We start from the raw sequence: 16,412 nt of genomic DNA, 5'->3' as shown, positions 1-16,412 counted from the left end.
TTCATAGGTTTTACTTAAGAAATAATAGGTTTAAAACTTTTGAACACGTCATGATTAATTTGTAATCAATATTTAAGACTTCCCCGATGCCAGGATTCAAGGCTATACTCTTATATTACTTATGTTTAAGAATAGCATTTTACATTTTATGAAAAATAATTATTCGCTCATTTTCCCCCCATTTCTCAATACAAAGTATAAGTAAACATGCAAAGTTATCTCAACAAAAAATGATAAAATACCTCAACAAGAAAATATATAAGACTTAATATTTTAAAAGTTATGTGCTGATTCATCCCCTTGTGATTTCATAAGTCGTCCCTATGCAAAAAATAGAAATAATATTAAATACCAGACAAAAGAATTTTGATATTCCCGACACTTCTGGGCCCTAGTGCATAATTAAGCAAGCTACGAGCTAGTTACTAAAAGGGAAACGAATGTTAACTTACATACTGTTGAAGAGAGGGAGTTAATAACTTCCGTTGAATATTAAGTTACCGGCCGGGAAATAAGGGATTGTAAGTCCTCAAGCTGGCTGCCCCTCTGTTTTTCTCACTCGCCAAAAAGTATTCAAACTGCCTCTAGCGATTACTCACGTATAATTTTCGTATATTATCTTGTATTTTACTTTTTATTGCATCAGTCTTTAACGTAAACTCTGCAGCGAAGCTATTCAAAATGGTAGATGATTCTTGCAACGATGCATACGTGAGTTAAAGTTTTAAATTTTTTAAGTAAAGCCTATTAAAGTATTTTGTCTACATCCTTTTGGGATAAATTTCACAACCATAAGTTTAAGGTCATTTCAATGATAGGCTAAGGTGTGATACACAGCCTCACTTACCTGATCAATAACAAGTTAATGCAGTAGTACTCCACATACTATCAATTATTATGAGCTACTATCTGGGTGAACTGATTGTTCAATTTCTGCCCTTCTTTCTGATGTGCAGGATCTGATTATTTACAGTGCTAATTTCGTCTCGTTTTGTCCCATTTAGTCCTTTCCTTATTTCGTCAGACAAAGAAAATATTTCCTTTGTCTGACGAAACATTTCAGAAAATTGTTCCGTTCCGTTTTCTTATCGCCATGTTAAATATATTCTTAGACGAATACATTTCGTTTAGTCATAGTTGACGAAATTATCCCAGATTTTTTAACTGTGTTGAATAATTCGTTTTTTAATACATGATATACTATACTATGGATAGTTATTACTACTATGAATTCAGTTATAGAGGAAGGATATGTTTAGATCAGGGATTGATTACTTTTTCGAAGCCGTGTCTCTCTTTTGACCTTCTAAAAATCTAAGACTAGATAGAAAGAGAAATTCATATGAAGGTAGTGATTCTTAATTATGGATTATATTCATTAGTTCAAAGGCTAGTGATTATGTAGCTTAAAATCCCTCTTTATTGGTACATAGATGGCTTTAATTTTAAAGTGTGATCCTTACCCCGCCTTCGTCAATTGTATATTTTTGTTAAGTAAATTCCTTTTTATTGAAAGTTTCATCACGAATACCTAAGTATTGTCGAAATTTCTCTCTTTCAGGGAGTTTTGTGCAGGCAATAATTATTAGTTTATTTTATAATTACATCATCCAGTTAGAAATTGATGCCTTATGTATGAATGCATTTTAGGCGTGCCGATAGGTTGCGTCGTCAAACTAATATTTATTGGTAAGAATATGTTGCGCGTTTCGTTCTCTTCTTGTACATTCTGAAACCTTAAATATCTATGAATTGCCATGGCCCATACGTATATATATATAAGTGAACATTTTCCTCTTTGTATATCACTCTTTTAGTGTGTGATATTCTGTAGGGGTTGTTGAGCGTTGCAAAAATACTTTTCCATTAGTTATTTCTAGTATATTTTAGTTATTTCAAGTATATTGCCTGAAGATGAGTGCTGAGAATTATTATGTAAATATGGTCTTACCTTAATTGTTGGAATATCTTGAATCATGATATTTAACACTTTCTAAAAATATAATATAAATTCACTAATCAGTATATGTGTTATTAATTATAACAATGTTTGAATTATAGCTTACCTCTATGAATCTTCAACAATAAATTAGATATTCTTAAATGTATTTTTTTCTCTATTACAGTCGATCCTTCCAAAGTCCAATATCCCAGTGGTCAAAGTAATGCAGCTCAGCATGCTATCAATCGTGTGGATTATAATACAAGATTGGATATCATGAGCCAATCTAGTAATGTTAGACACACAGGAATTGTCTGCACAATTGGTTGGTTTGATCAGTATTTATTGTTTATGTGTACATCTCATTTAATATAAATTTTGTAGGTCCTACTTCTAGAGAGGTTGATTTCCTCGTTAAGATGCTGGAGGCTGGAATGAACATTGCTCGTATGAACTTTAGTCACGGTACTCATAAGTATCATGCTGAGACCATTGCTAATTGCCGTAAAGCAGCTCAAATTTATGAAGAAAAAACTGGATTTAATCCCAATTTGGCTATTGCTTTGGATACTAAAGGTCCTGAAGTAAGAACTGGAATTTTGGAAGGAGATGATGGAAGAAAAGAAGTTACTTTGCAAACTGGCAATAAAATAATCATAACAACGGATGATTCTAAAATGGATAAATGCACTGCGGATCTCTTGTACGTAGACTACAAGAACATTGGAAAAGTTGTCGAACCTGGAAAAAAGATGTACATTGATGATGGCCTTATTTCTGTTGTTGTTGAAGAAGTAAAGTCTGATCATATAGTAGGAAAAATAGAGAATGGAGGAGCTTTAGGCTCCAAAAAAGGTTGCAATTTACCAGGAACTACAACTGATCTTCCTGCTGTCTCAGATAAAGATAAAGAAGATCTGAGATTTGGTGTTGAACATAATGTTGATATGGTTTTTGCATCATTTATACGAGATGCCTCTGGTGTAAATTCCATTAGAGAAGTTCTCGGTAAAGAAGGAGAAGAGATAAAGATTATATCTAAAATAGAGAACCAAGAGGTGAAACCCCTATTTTTATCTAATATTAAAATGTCTTAGTTATATTTATTATATTAGGGATGTAATAATATTGATGAAATTATCGGTGCTGGTGATGGTATCATGGTTGCTAGAGGAGACATGGGAATAGAAATTCCACCAGAAAAGGTTTTTATTGCTCAAAAGCAAATAATAGCGAAGTGTAATAAGGCTGGCAAGCCTGTTATCTGTGCCACTCAAATGTTGGAGTCTATGACCAAAAAACCTAGACCAACTAGAGCTGAGGGTTCTGACGTCGCCAATGCTATTCTTGATGGCGCTGATTGTGTTATGTTGTCTGGTGAAACTGCCAAGGGAGATTATCCTCTTGAATGTGTAAGAACCATGTCATCGATTGCTAAAGAAGCAGAGTCTGTTGTTTGGAATCAACGTTTTTGAACAATTAATGGCGTCTGAAAGTAAAACGCTTCATGACTGTACAGAAACAACGTCCGTATCTGCTGTCCATGCTTCTTATTTAATTCGTGCTTCTGCAATTATTATCATTACAACTAGTGGTTTTACTGCTAATCATGCCTCGAAGTATAGGCCAGTTTGTCCCATCATCGCCATTACTCGGGACGCCGCAGTTGCTCGTAAATTACATTTATATAGAGGAGTAATCCCCATTTACTATGCACGTAAGGTTTTCATTATTATATTTACTTATAAAATATTCTGCACTTTTAAATGTTCTCTGTTTAGTTGAACGTGATACGGATTGGACAAAAGATACCGACAACAGAATTCAAAAAGCCATAACTTACGGAAAAATAACAATTTCATTAAAACTGGGGATAATATTATTTGTGTGACAGGATGGCGTCAAGGTACAGGGTCCTCAAATTGTGTGAGAATTATCAACGTCGACTAGGGAAGTGCACTTAGTACATTTGTGTTGATTGATAAATTATTGCATTTTATTATGTTTAAGTCTGAAACTCTTCATTTTGATATTAGAGTTTCTACAAAGCATTATATTTATATTTAACTCTTAGTTCGTTATTTACATTTCTTTAGTGTGTTTCAAAATAAAGTTCGATTTTTCGATATTAGACCTTAGCTCAGTTTTTTTTTTTTGTTTATTTAACTTATTAAGTAATGTTTTATACGTAGATCCGAGTTAAGCATGATGAGCAGGGCTGCAGAGTCTGTACATAAAATGCCCTAATCGACTCGTATTATTTTTTAATAATGTTTTATAGCAAATTTAAGTACATTCTATAGACTTTAAATATAGTTTTAATTTATAGCTATAGGCAGTTATTAGTTATATGTAGTAAATAGTTGTGCTATCTATAAAGCAAATATTTGGAAAAAAGATATTCAACAAGAAGAAAAAGAAATTATAGATAAAAATCTATCTATTGCTAATACATCCATAAGTTTCAGAAAATAATTTATTTTCTCGTAACCAAGGAACTACAATACACACAACATCTTACTGTAAGGTTACAATTTTCTCTGATGAGATCCACTTTTCACAAGTCTAATTAATGAACTAGCACGGCTAGTGGCTATCCTCTACCCAACATAATAATTTAGACTTTAGGAGGTCTTCGGGAATTGTGATTGTATAGACTAGAGGCAGTTTGAAATTTTTGAAGTAAAGTTATAAATTAGTTAACTTTGTAAGTCTAACAAATTAATAGTACTTAATACCTATAATCAATGTTGTGCCAATGAGTTCTTATACTATAGTATAAGAACTCATTGGTTGTGCCTTTATCGGTCTAGCAGTTCCGGTTCCGCTAGAATAGGAACCAAGACAGCAATATATTGCTAATCGTTTTCGGTTCTTGTGCTTTTGTTCCTATATAGAATATATTAAGCAAACACAATATATAATATAGAAAATAAAGTACCTTTGATTAATAATTCAATTTTCGGAGTTTTTTTAAGCAATTTCAGTGTTTTCCAATGATTATTACGTCGCCAGGGTGAAGCACAGTGGTGCCACTCGTAGGGGTTACTTATATTATTGAAAGACAAGATAGTTCAAAAATGAGCTGTATCCCCGAAATATTACAAAGCTATAGAGGGTTTTCTGAATGGAAGCTTTGTTAAATTATAGTTCAGACTTTCAGCTATCAAATTATATATATTTTTTTTAATCTTAAAAAAATAAAAAACCTTATTGCCTTTTCTGAAGTCCCTGAAGATGATTTAGTAAAAATAAGACCATATTTGAAATTAGAGGACCAAATTCTACTTTTTCAAATTGTGTGACATTTTTGCTGTTGAGCAGCATTAGTAATTACTACCTATGTAAATGCCATTCACCGTAGTTTTTATTTCTTTCAATTATATAAATGTTTGCTCACACCTCATCGCTGACGCTTATATCTACGTAGAGATATTTTATCTATACTTTTTCTTTAGTAACAACGAATGTGAATCCCCACGCAAGCTCCTAGGGTAAACATACCTCATAAATCACAACATAACTATGAGAGGGAAGAGTTTGAATTGAGTGGCTCGGTAGTTTTGGTTTATCGGTGATTTACATGGATATGTTCGACAGAACATCGTATAATGGATCTTTATCTACCCGTTGTTTCAATTAATCCATATCTTCTCATTTTAAATATCCTAGGAATACGCTTCGATATTAAGTGACTTCCAATCTCGTAGATCATCACATCAGTCACTCAAACTTTTTTATGGAATCCTCTTATAGTGTTGAATTTCTATGTAGAGCAAGAATAATCAAATAATAGACCCGATAAGGAAGCCAGGGAGTTCCCTCTATTCAAAGCTACTTCATTGAAAATGATGAATATATTAATAATTAATCATAATTCTACCTCTATTTTGTATTCTACTTTTTGAAGGAGCCTTGATGTGTCTTTGATTAAAATAACAAACAAATTACTCACCTCTAATACAATGATAAGTGGTATCAATTTCGTTTAGATGGAAGAACGTTTAATGTAAATATAAGTCATATTAGAGGAAAGAGCTTGAATTGAGTTATTCGGTAGTTCTAGTTTATCACTGGTGTAGATTAGAATATAGGTATGTATCTGGATCCCCTCATTGTTCTAATGAATTCATTACTTTTCAATTGTATATTCTAGACACTCGCCTCCTACCTTAAATTTCATGTACAGGGTTTGGAGGAAGATATCATGCGTCAATCTTTGGATATCATCTTCTTTTAATGGAAGCATCATTCATTTTTTATGAAGATACAAATTAACATCGTGGGATCGTGATAGTGACTTCTGACCTGTCTCAAGAATGAATACATCCGTCACTACAGAGCTATTTTTATTTCCAATATAAGAACTATCTCCTACTTCTGCTATTTTTAATAATAATTAAAGTTATTATAGGACAACTATATCTTAGTTTGGAAAAACTACCCCCACATTCTACTCCCAGGACATCCATCTTCCGTCCTATTGACTCCTAAGACATTAATTTCCAAAGCTCGCCTTAACAATTAACTCCCCTCCCTCTCCATCACTTTTGATTCGTTTTTTCTAATTAATTAAAGTAGCTGTTTATAATTAAAGGATCTATATTTTTTTAATCTTTGAAGTTTAAATAATTCACATAGCGTACTTATAATATTCATCCTAGGTATATATATACTAGAGTAAATACTCTTGATTCCTTTATATTTTAAATTTATTTATCTTTATAAAGTTTATCTATTTATCTAAATAAAATATATGTATTTATATATTATATTGTTTAAATCAAATTAGCAAAATAATTAATTAAATATACCTATGAATTCTTTACATCAATATATTAATGAATTTATTTACTTGTGGAAGTAAATCACAAGTTATAAAGAAATAATTTTATAACCTCATTATGAGGTTATAGATAAGGTATATTTACACAACTTTATAAAAGTAGAGTACGTTACTCCAATTAATGCTACTATTAATTTTGTTATGTATCTTAGTTTTGGAATGTTTTTTTTACAAGTTGAGGTAAAAAAATCTGAAGCCAATAGCTGTATTTATCGGAAGTTATATTTTAGTCTCGAGAAGAGTGATTTGGCTATAAAGTCAGAAACGACGAACAAAATGGAAATTTCAGTAAAAGTAACTTAATCATGCTAATAGGTAATAAAATTAAAATAACCCTTCGGTTTTATTTTTGAATGGATATTACTTTGAAGTGTTAAATTCACAATTTGAGGAACAATTATTGAATCATTCACACAGTCACTAGAACAAATGCTTGCTTTTTTGAACAATGGATTCCTTTTCACTTGATATCCTAGCAGATGTAGTGGCTATAGAAGCGTATCTTTGACATTTCCGGTCCTGAATGGAGATATATTTTGGAAGATTTGCTATGAACAGCAACAGGCACCACATAACGTTATTGAAGTTTGTTCTTCAATCCCCTGTGGTTGTATCTTGTATTTTCGAAATCCCTTCATTTGTTAATACTCTCACAGACAAATCACCATGCTGAAAAAAGAGTGAACAAACCCTTGAATAATCAGAAGGTACTTCGTCGTCTAAGAATAAATCTTAGCCAGGAACTTTTGGAACATTCATTCTGGAGGAAAGAATTAAGTGATCTGGAGAGATTCATGGAATCAGTTTCATAACCAAAATATAGCAGTCATTAAGGACTGTATTTTTTCTTTTCCCCGAAAAAGAAGTCTTCCATTCACTTAGAATTCCGTGGTATTTAACAATATAATTTAAATATTAGGACATAAAAATATTATTATTTATAGTTTCTGTTTATATACGTGCAGGTATAATTTAAATATCTGTCTTTGAGCAATTTGTTTTGTTACGTCTTCAATAAACAAACACATTTGTGACGTATGTATGCGTAGGGAAATGCAAGATACTTAGAGACAGTATCTTGGGGAAATGTATGGATTTATAGTTAGTGGGAACCCTGGTGATGTAGTTATATCTAAGTTCCAAATAACTAAGGCTTCTTATGGATTTTTTAAAGTGGTTTTAGGCACTAGACAGCGTAAATAAAAGAGGGAAGGGGTGGGGTAGATTATGGATCCAGGTTCGATACTAAGCTTAACAGCCCCTATAATATGATAAATATAATATTTCATAGCCAGGGTTTCCAAAACTTTACTATATCAAGACCCCCTATACTAGTACAACTTTAGCAGAGGCCTCCCTGAAACGAAACATGTGTAGCCTCCCCTGACGGTCCTACCTTGAAAACCATTGTCTTACGCAAACTTAGTTTTAGGGTTCCCTGTTGGAACTTGAGGCACAGCGCATTCTGCGTATAAGGTAGCCGCGGCCTTGTAAAATGAAAGAAAACGGACCAATAGACCCGCTGAACCTGAACTGGTCACAACCTTGCATATAATTTATAACCATTTAGAAAATAACTTTACGAACACCCAAATATGCTTGGGATTAGAAATAAGTATTGTTTACATCAATTATAATAATTTTTGTAGGCGAAGTCGGTACAAATTTTCCGAGTACACAGCCCTGATGATGAGTCTTAATTGGTTGAACAGAAATGCCAAGGAGTCAATAGATAGCTTATGACAAGTTAAAATCGAATGTATTTGTTCAATGAATGATAATTTCTAACAATTTACTGTACAAAATGAACATAGACACATCCTTAAGGGCAGTCTACTTTTTTAATGGATTTAACTATAATCTCAGGGCAAATATTAATTCCAGGTTCATACAACTCAAACTCTCCTCGAAAACTCTTCCTATCATAAGCTTTCCAACAGCAATTCCCTATAACTTCAATCTGAAAAACATCCCCTCCAATACTCCTTTTTCTTTGAAGGATTTTCGAGATAGAATAAGTTTTTTCTTTAAGCTCATGATACACAATTGATCCAGTACATCCAACTTCATTTTCCAGATAACCAGTAATTACTCCATTGCGAAGTGCTGAAGTTTCATCTTCATCATCAGCATTAACTATGTCATCAGTGCAGAGTATTTTGGGTTCACTCTCATTATAGCCGCATCCAATATGTCTATGTATATCAATTAGTGTGACTCTTAAATAAATATTAATAAGCAAACTTTCTTACCCGAGTACCTTGAAAATGTTTGAAACCTTAAAAGGGACATTTCCCTTGTTCTTCATAAGCCAGTCGAGAGAAGAGCAATCCTTTATACTTTTGCATTTGTATGTTACAGCTAATATTTTCGTCCATTCGGAAGTGAGGAATAAAGTGATAAGAAAAATTATCCTATTCATTCTACTATCATCAATGTAGGCGCAACTCAACTATGAATTAAGCTAAAACTAAAAAGGAAATTGACTCCGATAAATTAAGTTTATTTGATATAATAAAAAATATTTTTATTTTCTATTATATATATGTTAATGAAAAATGATTATGACTTTTGCTGCCATAGGTGTACATATTATACTACATGGACCATCTTAATTAATCTCACTATCAAATAATACTGTGATTCAAGAGTAATTCAATAGAATATTATCTTTTAATTATGTCACTCTTATTTCATAATTATATTATAGTCGGTAAGAAAATATCCGTAAACGAGAGGTTATGTGTATGCTTCAAAACGCTCCGTAAATCAATGCTTCTTGAATTTTTACAAGTGTATACCTTTGTTTACTTAAACATGGAATTCTAGAACTCCATGTCTTAAATAATACTTCATTTAAAATATTATAAAAAGTACTCTGAAAATCATCATTGATAATATCCGTCCATTTTTAGGATAATCGTATCTTTGTTCTCTAAAAATTATGACGTCCGATCGCCGGATTGATTGGCAGTATATAAAATGCTTGGATACCAGAATGAACCTTGGATAGTCCTGTAAAATCGGAATATTGTAAGAGCAGTAATAATGACTAATATCTGCTTGGATACAAGTAGTTGTGGGAGTTGAATACAGTGTATATCAGGGAAGATTATAGTAACTCTTGTGGGTACTTATTATCGTTTTGATTTATAAACTTATTTATCTATATTTAATAGATTATATAACCTTCGTTCAAAATGTCAGATCAAGAAGAGAGCGACTCAAACTATTCGTTTCATAACAATGAGGATGGCCAAGATCTTATTAGAACTCCTGAGGAAGAAAACCCAGGTAAAGTACAACTATTAATTTTTACTTCCTTTTAAAATAACTCCTAACTCTCTGAAAGGTTTCGGGCAGAGGCATGTATTTACTCTACTTTCATTCTTGGGATTTGCAAATGTTTACGCAATGCGGGTCAATCTCTCTGTTGCAATTGTAGCAATGACAACATCAAGTTAGTTTCTACTTTGAATATGTAAAATATAATTTATTGTAAGAAAATGCATTTTTTCTCCTCATTTAATAGATAATACTAATAGTAGTCATCAAATGGGACACGAATGTCCATCAAGTGGAAATTTATCATTCGGTCCTTTAATTTCAGCAACTCTTAACTATGAAGAAAAATACTTCAATGTTGGTCCTAAGTTTGATTGGTCAGAAGAACAAAAAAATTTGATTCTTGGATCATTTTTTTATGGATATGTCTTAACTCAAATCCCAGGAGGATATTTAGCTGAAAAATATGGAGGAAAATGGCTCTTTGGCTTAGGCACACTGTCAACAGCTATTTTAACCATTTTAACTCCATTGGCGGCTTCATTAGGCATTACAGCTCTTGTGGTTTTAAGGATTATTGAAGGATTAGCTGAAGTATTTTTGATCGAGTCATGTCTAATTTGTAAATTCTGTAAATATTTTTCTTATATAGGGTGTTACTTTTCCCGTTATGCACGCCTTGATATCTAAATGGATCCATAAAAATGAGAGATCTAAACTTGGAACAATTATTTGGACAGGTAATGAGTGGAACAAAATAATCAAACTCCTATAATTTATATTTAATGCAACAGGAGCTAATTTTGGAACTATAATTTCTTTACCCATTAGTGGTCTACTCTCTAATTCATTTGGTTGGCCATGGGCTTTCTATAGCTTTGGAATAATAGGCATTATTTGGTTTATTTTTTGGGCTCTGTTTACCTCTAATAGTCCTGAAACCCATTATAAAATATCCCCTTCTGAAGTGATATATTTAGCATCAAGTTCGAGCCACAGCAATGGTGGGCAGAATACTAAATTCCCGCCGTTAAGAAAAATTCTTACATCTCCGCCATTCATAGCTATTATCATTGCCCACTTTGGTCAAAATTGGGGCAACTACACCTTTCTTACAGAGTTACCGACTTATTTAAGTAGTATTCAGCACTTCTCCTTGGATAAGGTAATGGATTAATAGTAATTAATTCTTTTTATGTCATTAATAAATCGTTATTAGAACGGGTTTTTATCTGCGCTACCCTTTCTACTTATGTGGATTATGGCCATTAATTTTGGTAGTATCTCAGATTACCTCATCGTCAACAACAAATTGAGCGTTGGGGCAACAAGAAAGCTTATGAACTCTATTGGAACTTATGGTGCGGCCATCAATTTAATTATTCTTTCCTTTGCAGGGTGCAATTACATTTTAGCTATATGTTGCATGTGCTTGTCGGTCGGGCTTAGTGGAGCCGGTTTCTCTGGCTATCAAGTTAACATGCTAGACTTGTCCTCCAATTACGCGGGAACATTGATGGGGATCTCTAATTCGATTGGAAACACTTGTGGCTTTCTTGTCACTACGACAGTAGGACTAATAATCAATAACAACGTAAGTATTCAGCCCTAGTAATCTTGACGACGATAAACTTTAACCTATTTATCATTAGCCAACCTTGTCAGCCTGGAGAACAGTTTTTCTTATCAACATGGGAATATATGTCGTGACTAATTCAATCTACCTAATATTTTCAAGCGGCAAAGAACAAAGTTGGAACACAATTTAAGTAGTGTTGAATTTTATTGTTATAAAAGAATATTAAAATGTGAATAATTATTAAATTATACAATTTAAGATGAAGTGATAACAAAATATCGAATAAATAAACCATACATGAAGACGTTAATATATCCGATCCTTTAAACGACATTTTGTAAGTAGAGTAGATAACCAGGTATAAATTCTCACTTAGAATTAAACTGTTATGGATTAATAAATGTTATAATTCAACCATAGTTGTCAACTTCAGTTTGCTGTTATGTAATTTTCCACTTTAATCGTTTATTGTAAGTATAATGGAGTTGTTTAGTTTTCAGGAGATCGGATATCATCGATTTTGAGTATCATTTTGACCAATTGAGTAGCCAAAAGAATTTGAGATTTTTTGCTGTGAACGGTCTCAATTACGTGTTGCTCTTTCATATCTAAGTGAATAAAACAAAAAGGAGTATGAAAAAAAAATTGAGAAAAAAAATACATAAATTATCAAGTAGAAAAACATAGACTTGTAATAAAGTAACCGATATTCCTTTAACCAGGAAGGTTTAAGAAAACAATAAATAATGGTTAACTATATAATTGCTCTGGCGCGGGTCTGGCTCCCTAAGTTATTAATTGAACGAAGAAAGAATTCAATCGCGCCTTTTACTTGTATTTATCTAAATATAGTAATAAAAATTCCTACCATTAGATACAGCATCCATGCAGTTGATACCCAACGCAGGATTATTATCCGTGATTTGCTTTGATTTCACTTCAGTAAGTGTGACAATGGGATCCATACCACAGTTTTCAGCCAATGCAATTGGGATTGATTCGAGTGCTTCAGCAAAAGCTCTGAATGCATACTGTTCGATAGTTTTGATTTTGTCAGCTGCCTTCCCAACTGCGACGGAGCAAGATATCTCGGCAGCTCCACCCCCATAGACAACACGTGAGTCCCTTACAAGATTGCGCACTACGCACAGCGCATCATGAATACTACGTTTAGCCTCGTCGATTATCTATGTAAAATAAAGAAAACATAAAATGAATTATTTGAATCTTATCAATGAATAAAAACTATTACTACCTAACATTCATAGATTGATTGTAATCATGGGTTTGTCATGGGATTGACAGATTGAAAATATTGATATAATCATTTATGGATATATTATTTAAACTAAATGGGGAATAACTTACCATCTTGGTTCCACCTCTTAGGAAAATTGTGACAGCCTTCGAATTCTTACACTCTTCAATGACTAACATTTTTTCTTTTGTAGTACCAAAGTTAAGCTCTCTGACACATCCCGCAAAACCCAACTTTTCAGCAGTAAGATCTTGAAATCTTGGAACAATTCTACCGCCAGTAGCAATGGCAATGAGCTAAAAATATATCATGAGCAAAAACTAAAATACTGAAGTATATAAACAAAATTTACCTCAATCTCGGGTCCACCAACCCATCTTACAGCAGGAAGTTCTCTCTGAAGTAATAAATGATTGGCTTCATCATCAAATCCCCATTGACAAATAGCTAGAGTGGCTCCAGCATCTTTCACCTGATATATAAATACAATCAATGTTAAAAGAAATTTATCAGAGCCTATACTGTTAGTTTCTAATATTTTGTGTCAGAAAATTGTTAAATCAAAGTAGTTCATTGGATTGACAGATTGAATTAAAAAGTTATTCATCCTGAAGTCATGTGTGTATCAAAGGAAATAGGTGAGCTAGTATACCTGTTTGACCATTTCGTCGAACTTTTCGATCTCATATTGACGAAGTTTTTTATAATCTTCAACAGAAGTTACATCAAGCTTATGCTTAGTTTTTGGCTTTGGGGGTTCAAATGGACATGTCAAAATGGCTAATTTAGCGTCCTTGAGAACCTGGAAATAAAAGAGAGAAAAAAATCAATTAATGACCAACACCATCTCACTAATAAATTACTTTAGGCATTTGAGGATGTGAAAAGTCCTTGTCCACAACAACTCCCTTGACCAACATGGAGTCCTCCATACGACCTCCCACTTTAGCCTCAACTTTAATGAGCTCAAAATTAACATCATGTCGATCTAAATCGGCAACAGTGAGTACAGCATCCACTGCAATTTTGGCCATTTGACGATGACACTTATTGATGATTTTGGAACCCAGCGTGGTCATAGCCGTACGAATCAGATTTTCTGGATCCTCAGGGTTAATTTCGAACTTTTCGGCAATAGCATCCAAATGATCCACGGCAGCCTTGGCTGCCAATTCAAATCCATCAGCAATTCGGATGGGGTGAATGCCTTTGTCAATAAGGAACTCGGATTGTTCCAGGAGTGCTCCACATAAAACAACTACTCCCGTAGTTCCATCCCCGATCTCATCATCTTGAGATTGAGAAAGTTGAACCATGAGCTTGGCTACTTGATGGTCCACATCCATCATTTTTAGGATGGTTGCACCGTCGTTCGTGATCGTCACATCACTGTCCGAACTCACCATCAATTTGTCTAGACCCTTGGGGCCCAATGAGGTACGTAATGTGCTGGCCACGGTTCGCGCTGCCATGATATGGCTCTGAAAAAGAAAAAAGAAATGAGTGCGGCTGCTTCGGATAACTCTGAGATGGGCAAGAGAGGCGCCAGTCTCCGCTATCAGAAATTCGTTTTTTCATCTTAATGCTAATCAAGGGATTGACAGATTGAATTTAATGTTAAGCTCATCATTACACTATAGACTAAAGACAAAGATCATCCTTCACTTACTTTAATAGCCTCTTTCCCAGAGAGTCTTCGTTGATTTTCCTGATCCTTGAGGATGAGGAAAGGACGACCATATTCGTCAAAAGCCAAATTACCCATGGCTTGAGTCATGGTGATTAGATTGTATTCCCTTATTCAATCAATATGGACCACGATAACTAACAGTATGGACAAGAATCCAATCAACCAAAACTATTCGTAAAAGGAGGAGGAGGAGGGGAAACTTCGGGAAGTTTCTGGAAGAAAAAGGAAAGAAGAGAAAAAAAAGAAGTCCATCGCTCGCCGAACTTGAAGTAGAATTAACTTGATAGGGAAAGGCAGGCCCTTATTATACCTTCCCCTCAGATCTCAATAAGAAAAGCATGCACGCTATTCTCTCTTCTTTTTCTCATCAGCAGCATTACCGGATAGTGCAGCTACAAACCGGTACCATTGTTACCAACATATTTTATTATACCTGATTCGAACTCTTATGTTTGTACTCTAACATGTATGTAGCATTAGTGTGTAATTAAATAGCTAACTAGAGAGATATCTAGTTGTACTGCCCAGTGATACGATAGTTCTTTAAATAGATCAATTATAATGTTACTAGAAATTAATAATAAATATATTATAATGAAACAATTTTTACCCTGATGCTGATTGAATTTATTCTCCTGATAACTTTTCTATTTCCATCCTTACGTATACGATTCTTACTGTTTTTATTATCAGTATATTTAAAATATTATCTACCAAGATGTGGGGTCATAATACTCTACAAAACCATATACCCACACCTATTTAACTCAACCTAATAAATTTTTTATTCAAATAAAAATACTTATGGCTATGTACTGATTGTATTTTATTATGATCTCAAATTTAAATCCTTACTCTATTCCACGATATAAGTCCAAAATTTAGGTTCTTATTTTTACTTAAAAATAAAGTATTCTGAATAAAGAACGTAACTACACGAGGTTTTATGATAGAGTGGAAATATATTATAATTTGTAGCTAGAAAAGTGAAAATAATTAACACTGTTAATAAAGAGTTAGCTGAAAAAAAGATTTCATCATTGCTTATGCGTAACAAAAAATATTAAAACATGAAATATATTTCCAGCATAGTAATCTATGAATTTTTCTATACTTGTGGTCTCTACAATTGCAAAATTAATGAGTTATAATATCCTGACAAAAAGTAGCAGATATGAAGGGCTCTCAAGTTTTGAGATTAGCTCGGCGTGAGATTTTGAATCTTATGACCTTACATCATGAACTAGGGTTTCAAAAATTCTTACAACCTAAGGATAATAAATGGATGTAATATAGTTATTAAATTCAGAGTAAACATTTAACAACATATGCATACTGATAATTAGCACGTGGTGTTTTTTGAAGCCTCTATGGTGGAGATAGATGGCTCTTATTTGAAACACTGTAGTTCTAAATCGGAAATTTTTACTTTCAAAATTGATGATAGAGTACTACTAAATACCAAACTATTACTAGTCATCTGAATTTTGAAATATCTGGGATAATTGTCCCAAATTATCCCAGATATTTCAAAATTCAGATGACTGAGAAAAAAACTATTAGTTTTATTTAGTACAGCGATGGAAAAAATTAATATTTTGCAATGCTTAAAAAATGCTTGAGAAATACAATGTATGGTATGTGAGCATGATATTAAGTAGAAATATGCGAGCCTCACACAAATTGGCGTGATATTTGAGAATCTTGAATAGCTACTACAAATGTATGATTTGAGTCTTTGACTCTAATGATATCATTAAACCAAGTCCTATATTAACTTATTACGAATTTATTCACTTTAAATTTTCTCCA

The 16,412-nt window shown here is 33.0% G+C and overlaps 3 protein-coding genes and 2 long non-coding RNA genes across 8 annotated transcripts; 3 read left to right on the top strand and 2 right to left on the bottom strand.

The window, feature by feature from the left end:
* The first annotated feature begins 585 nt into the window (after positions 1-585).
* On the top strand, positions 586-4,080 carry LOC121113897 (pyruvate kinase-like). Its single transcript, XM_040707763.2, is given in 7 exon segments — positions 586-711; positions 2,127-2,267; positions 2,327-3,000; positions 3,058-3,407; positions 3,409-3,659; positions 3,724-3,789; positions 3,792-4,080. Coding segments are annotated over 6 exon segments (1,491 nt in total). The 5' UTR covers positions 586-711; positions 2,127-2,218; the 3' UTR covers positions 3,893-4,080.
* A 1,331-nt stretch (positions 4,081-5,411) lies between these two features.
* LOC121113937 (uncharacterized) lies at positions 5,412-6,776 on the top strand. The gene is made up of 2 exons (XR_005863165.2): positions 5,412-6,036; positions 6,099-6,776. It is a non-coding gene; the product is annotated as an uncharacterized lncRNA (long non-coding RNA).
* Positions 6,777-8,521: 1,745 nt separating this feature from the next.
* LOC121113911 (uncharacterized) lies at positions 8,522-9,260 on the bottom strand. Its single transcript, XR_011779232.1, has 2 exons — positions 9,041-9,260; positions 8,522-8,983 (listed from the first exon to the last, which is right to left on the bottom strand). It is a non-coding gene; the product is annotated as an uncharacterized lncRNA (long non-coding RNA).
* A 106-nt stretch (positions 9,261-9,366) lies between these two features.
* Positions 9,367-11,962, top strand: LOC121113876 (sialin-like). 4 transcript variants are annotated; one of them, XM_071887042.1, is made up of 9 exons: positions 9,367-9,501; positions 9,704-9,914; positions 9,968-10,082; positions 10,141-10,248; positions 10,321-10,667; positions 10,726-10,813; positions 10,868-11,238; positions 11,293-11,667; positions 11,726-11,962. In XM_071887042.1, the coding sequence occupies exons 3-9, from the start codon at positions 9,989-9,991 to the stop codon at positions 11,840-11,842; spliced, it is 1,500 nt and encodes a 499-aa protein (XP_071743143.1). In that variant the 5' UTR covers positions 9,367-9,501; positions 9,704-9,914; positions 9,968-9,988; the 3' UTR covers positions 11,843-11,962. The 4 variants fall into 4 exon arrangements, with proteins under 4 accessions (XP_071743143.1, XP_040563676.1, XP_071743150.1 ...); XM_040707753.2 differs by lacking the exon at positions 9,367-9,501 and having other exon boundaries at positions 9,594-9,914; positions 11,293-11,434; positions 11,489-11,667; XM_040707742.2 differs by lacking the exon at positions 9,367-9,501 and having other exon boundaries at positions 9,570-9,914.
* LOC121113865 (T-complex protein 1 subunit epsilon) lies at positions 11,838-15,558 on the bottom strand. Its single transcript, XM_040707733.2, has 7 exons — positions 14,580-15,558; positions 13,774-14,391; positions 13,563-13,712; positions 13,263-13,382; positions 13,021-13,206; positions 12,521-12,839; positions 11,838-12,260 (listed from the first exon to the last, which is right to left on the bottom strand). Exons 1-7 carry the CDS (start codon positions 14,685-14,687, stop codon positions 12,142-12,144), a joined length of 1,620 nt encoding a protein of 539 aa, XP_040563667.1. The 5' UTR covers positions 14,688-15,558; the 3' UTR covers positions 11,838-12,141.
* Positions 15,559-16,412: the final 854 nt, after the last annotated feature.

The sequence above is a fragment of the Lepeophtheirus salmonis genome, chromosome 1, assembly GCF_016086655.4.
Source record: "Lepeophtheirus salmonis chromosome 1, UVic_Lsal_1.4, whole genome shotgun sequence".
NCBI classification, from domain to species: Eukaryota; Metazoa; Arthropoda; class Copepoda; order Siphonostomatoida; family Caligidae; genus Lepeophtheirus; species Lepeophtheirus salmonis.
Note: the sequence above shows the minus strand (reverse complement) of the source record. Positions and strands in the feature narration are given on the sequence as shown.

Bases quoted from the DNA above. Each gene is read 5' to 3' on its own strand.
- LOC121113876 (XM_071887042.1), top strand. From the start codon at position 9,989: ATGTCAGATCAAGAAGAGAGCGACTCAAACTATTCGTTTCATAACAAT. The intron at 10,814-10,867 runs GTAATGAGTGGA...TTAATGCAACAG, and splicing joins TGGAACAATTATTTGGACAG to GAGCTAATTTTGGAACTATA. The intron at 11,668-11,725 runs GTAAGTATTCAG...ATTTATCATTAG, and splicing joins GACTAATAATCAATAACAAC to CCAACCTTGTCAGCCTGGAG.
- LOC121113865 (XM_040707733.2), bottom strand. From the start codon at position 14,687: ATGACTCAAGCCATGGGTAATTTGGCTTTTGACGAATATGGTCGTCCT. The intron at 13,207-13,262 runs GTAAATTTTGTT...ATATATTTTTAG, and splicing joins TTGGTGGACCCGAGATTGAG to CTCATTGCCATTGCTACTGG. The intron at 12,840-13,020 runs GTAAGTTATTCC...TATTTTACATAG, and splicing joins TAAGAGGTGGAACCAAGATG to ATAATCGACGAGGCTAAACG.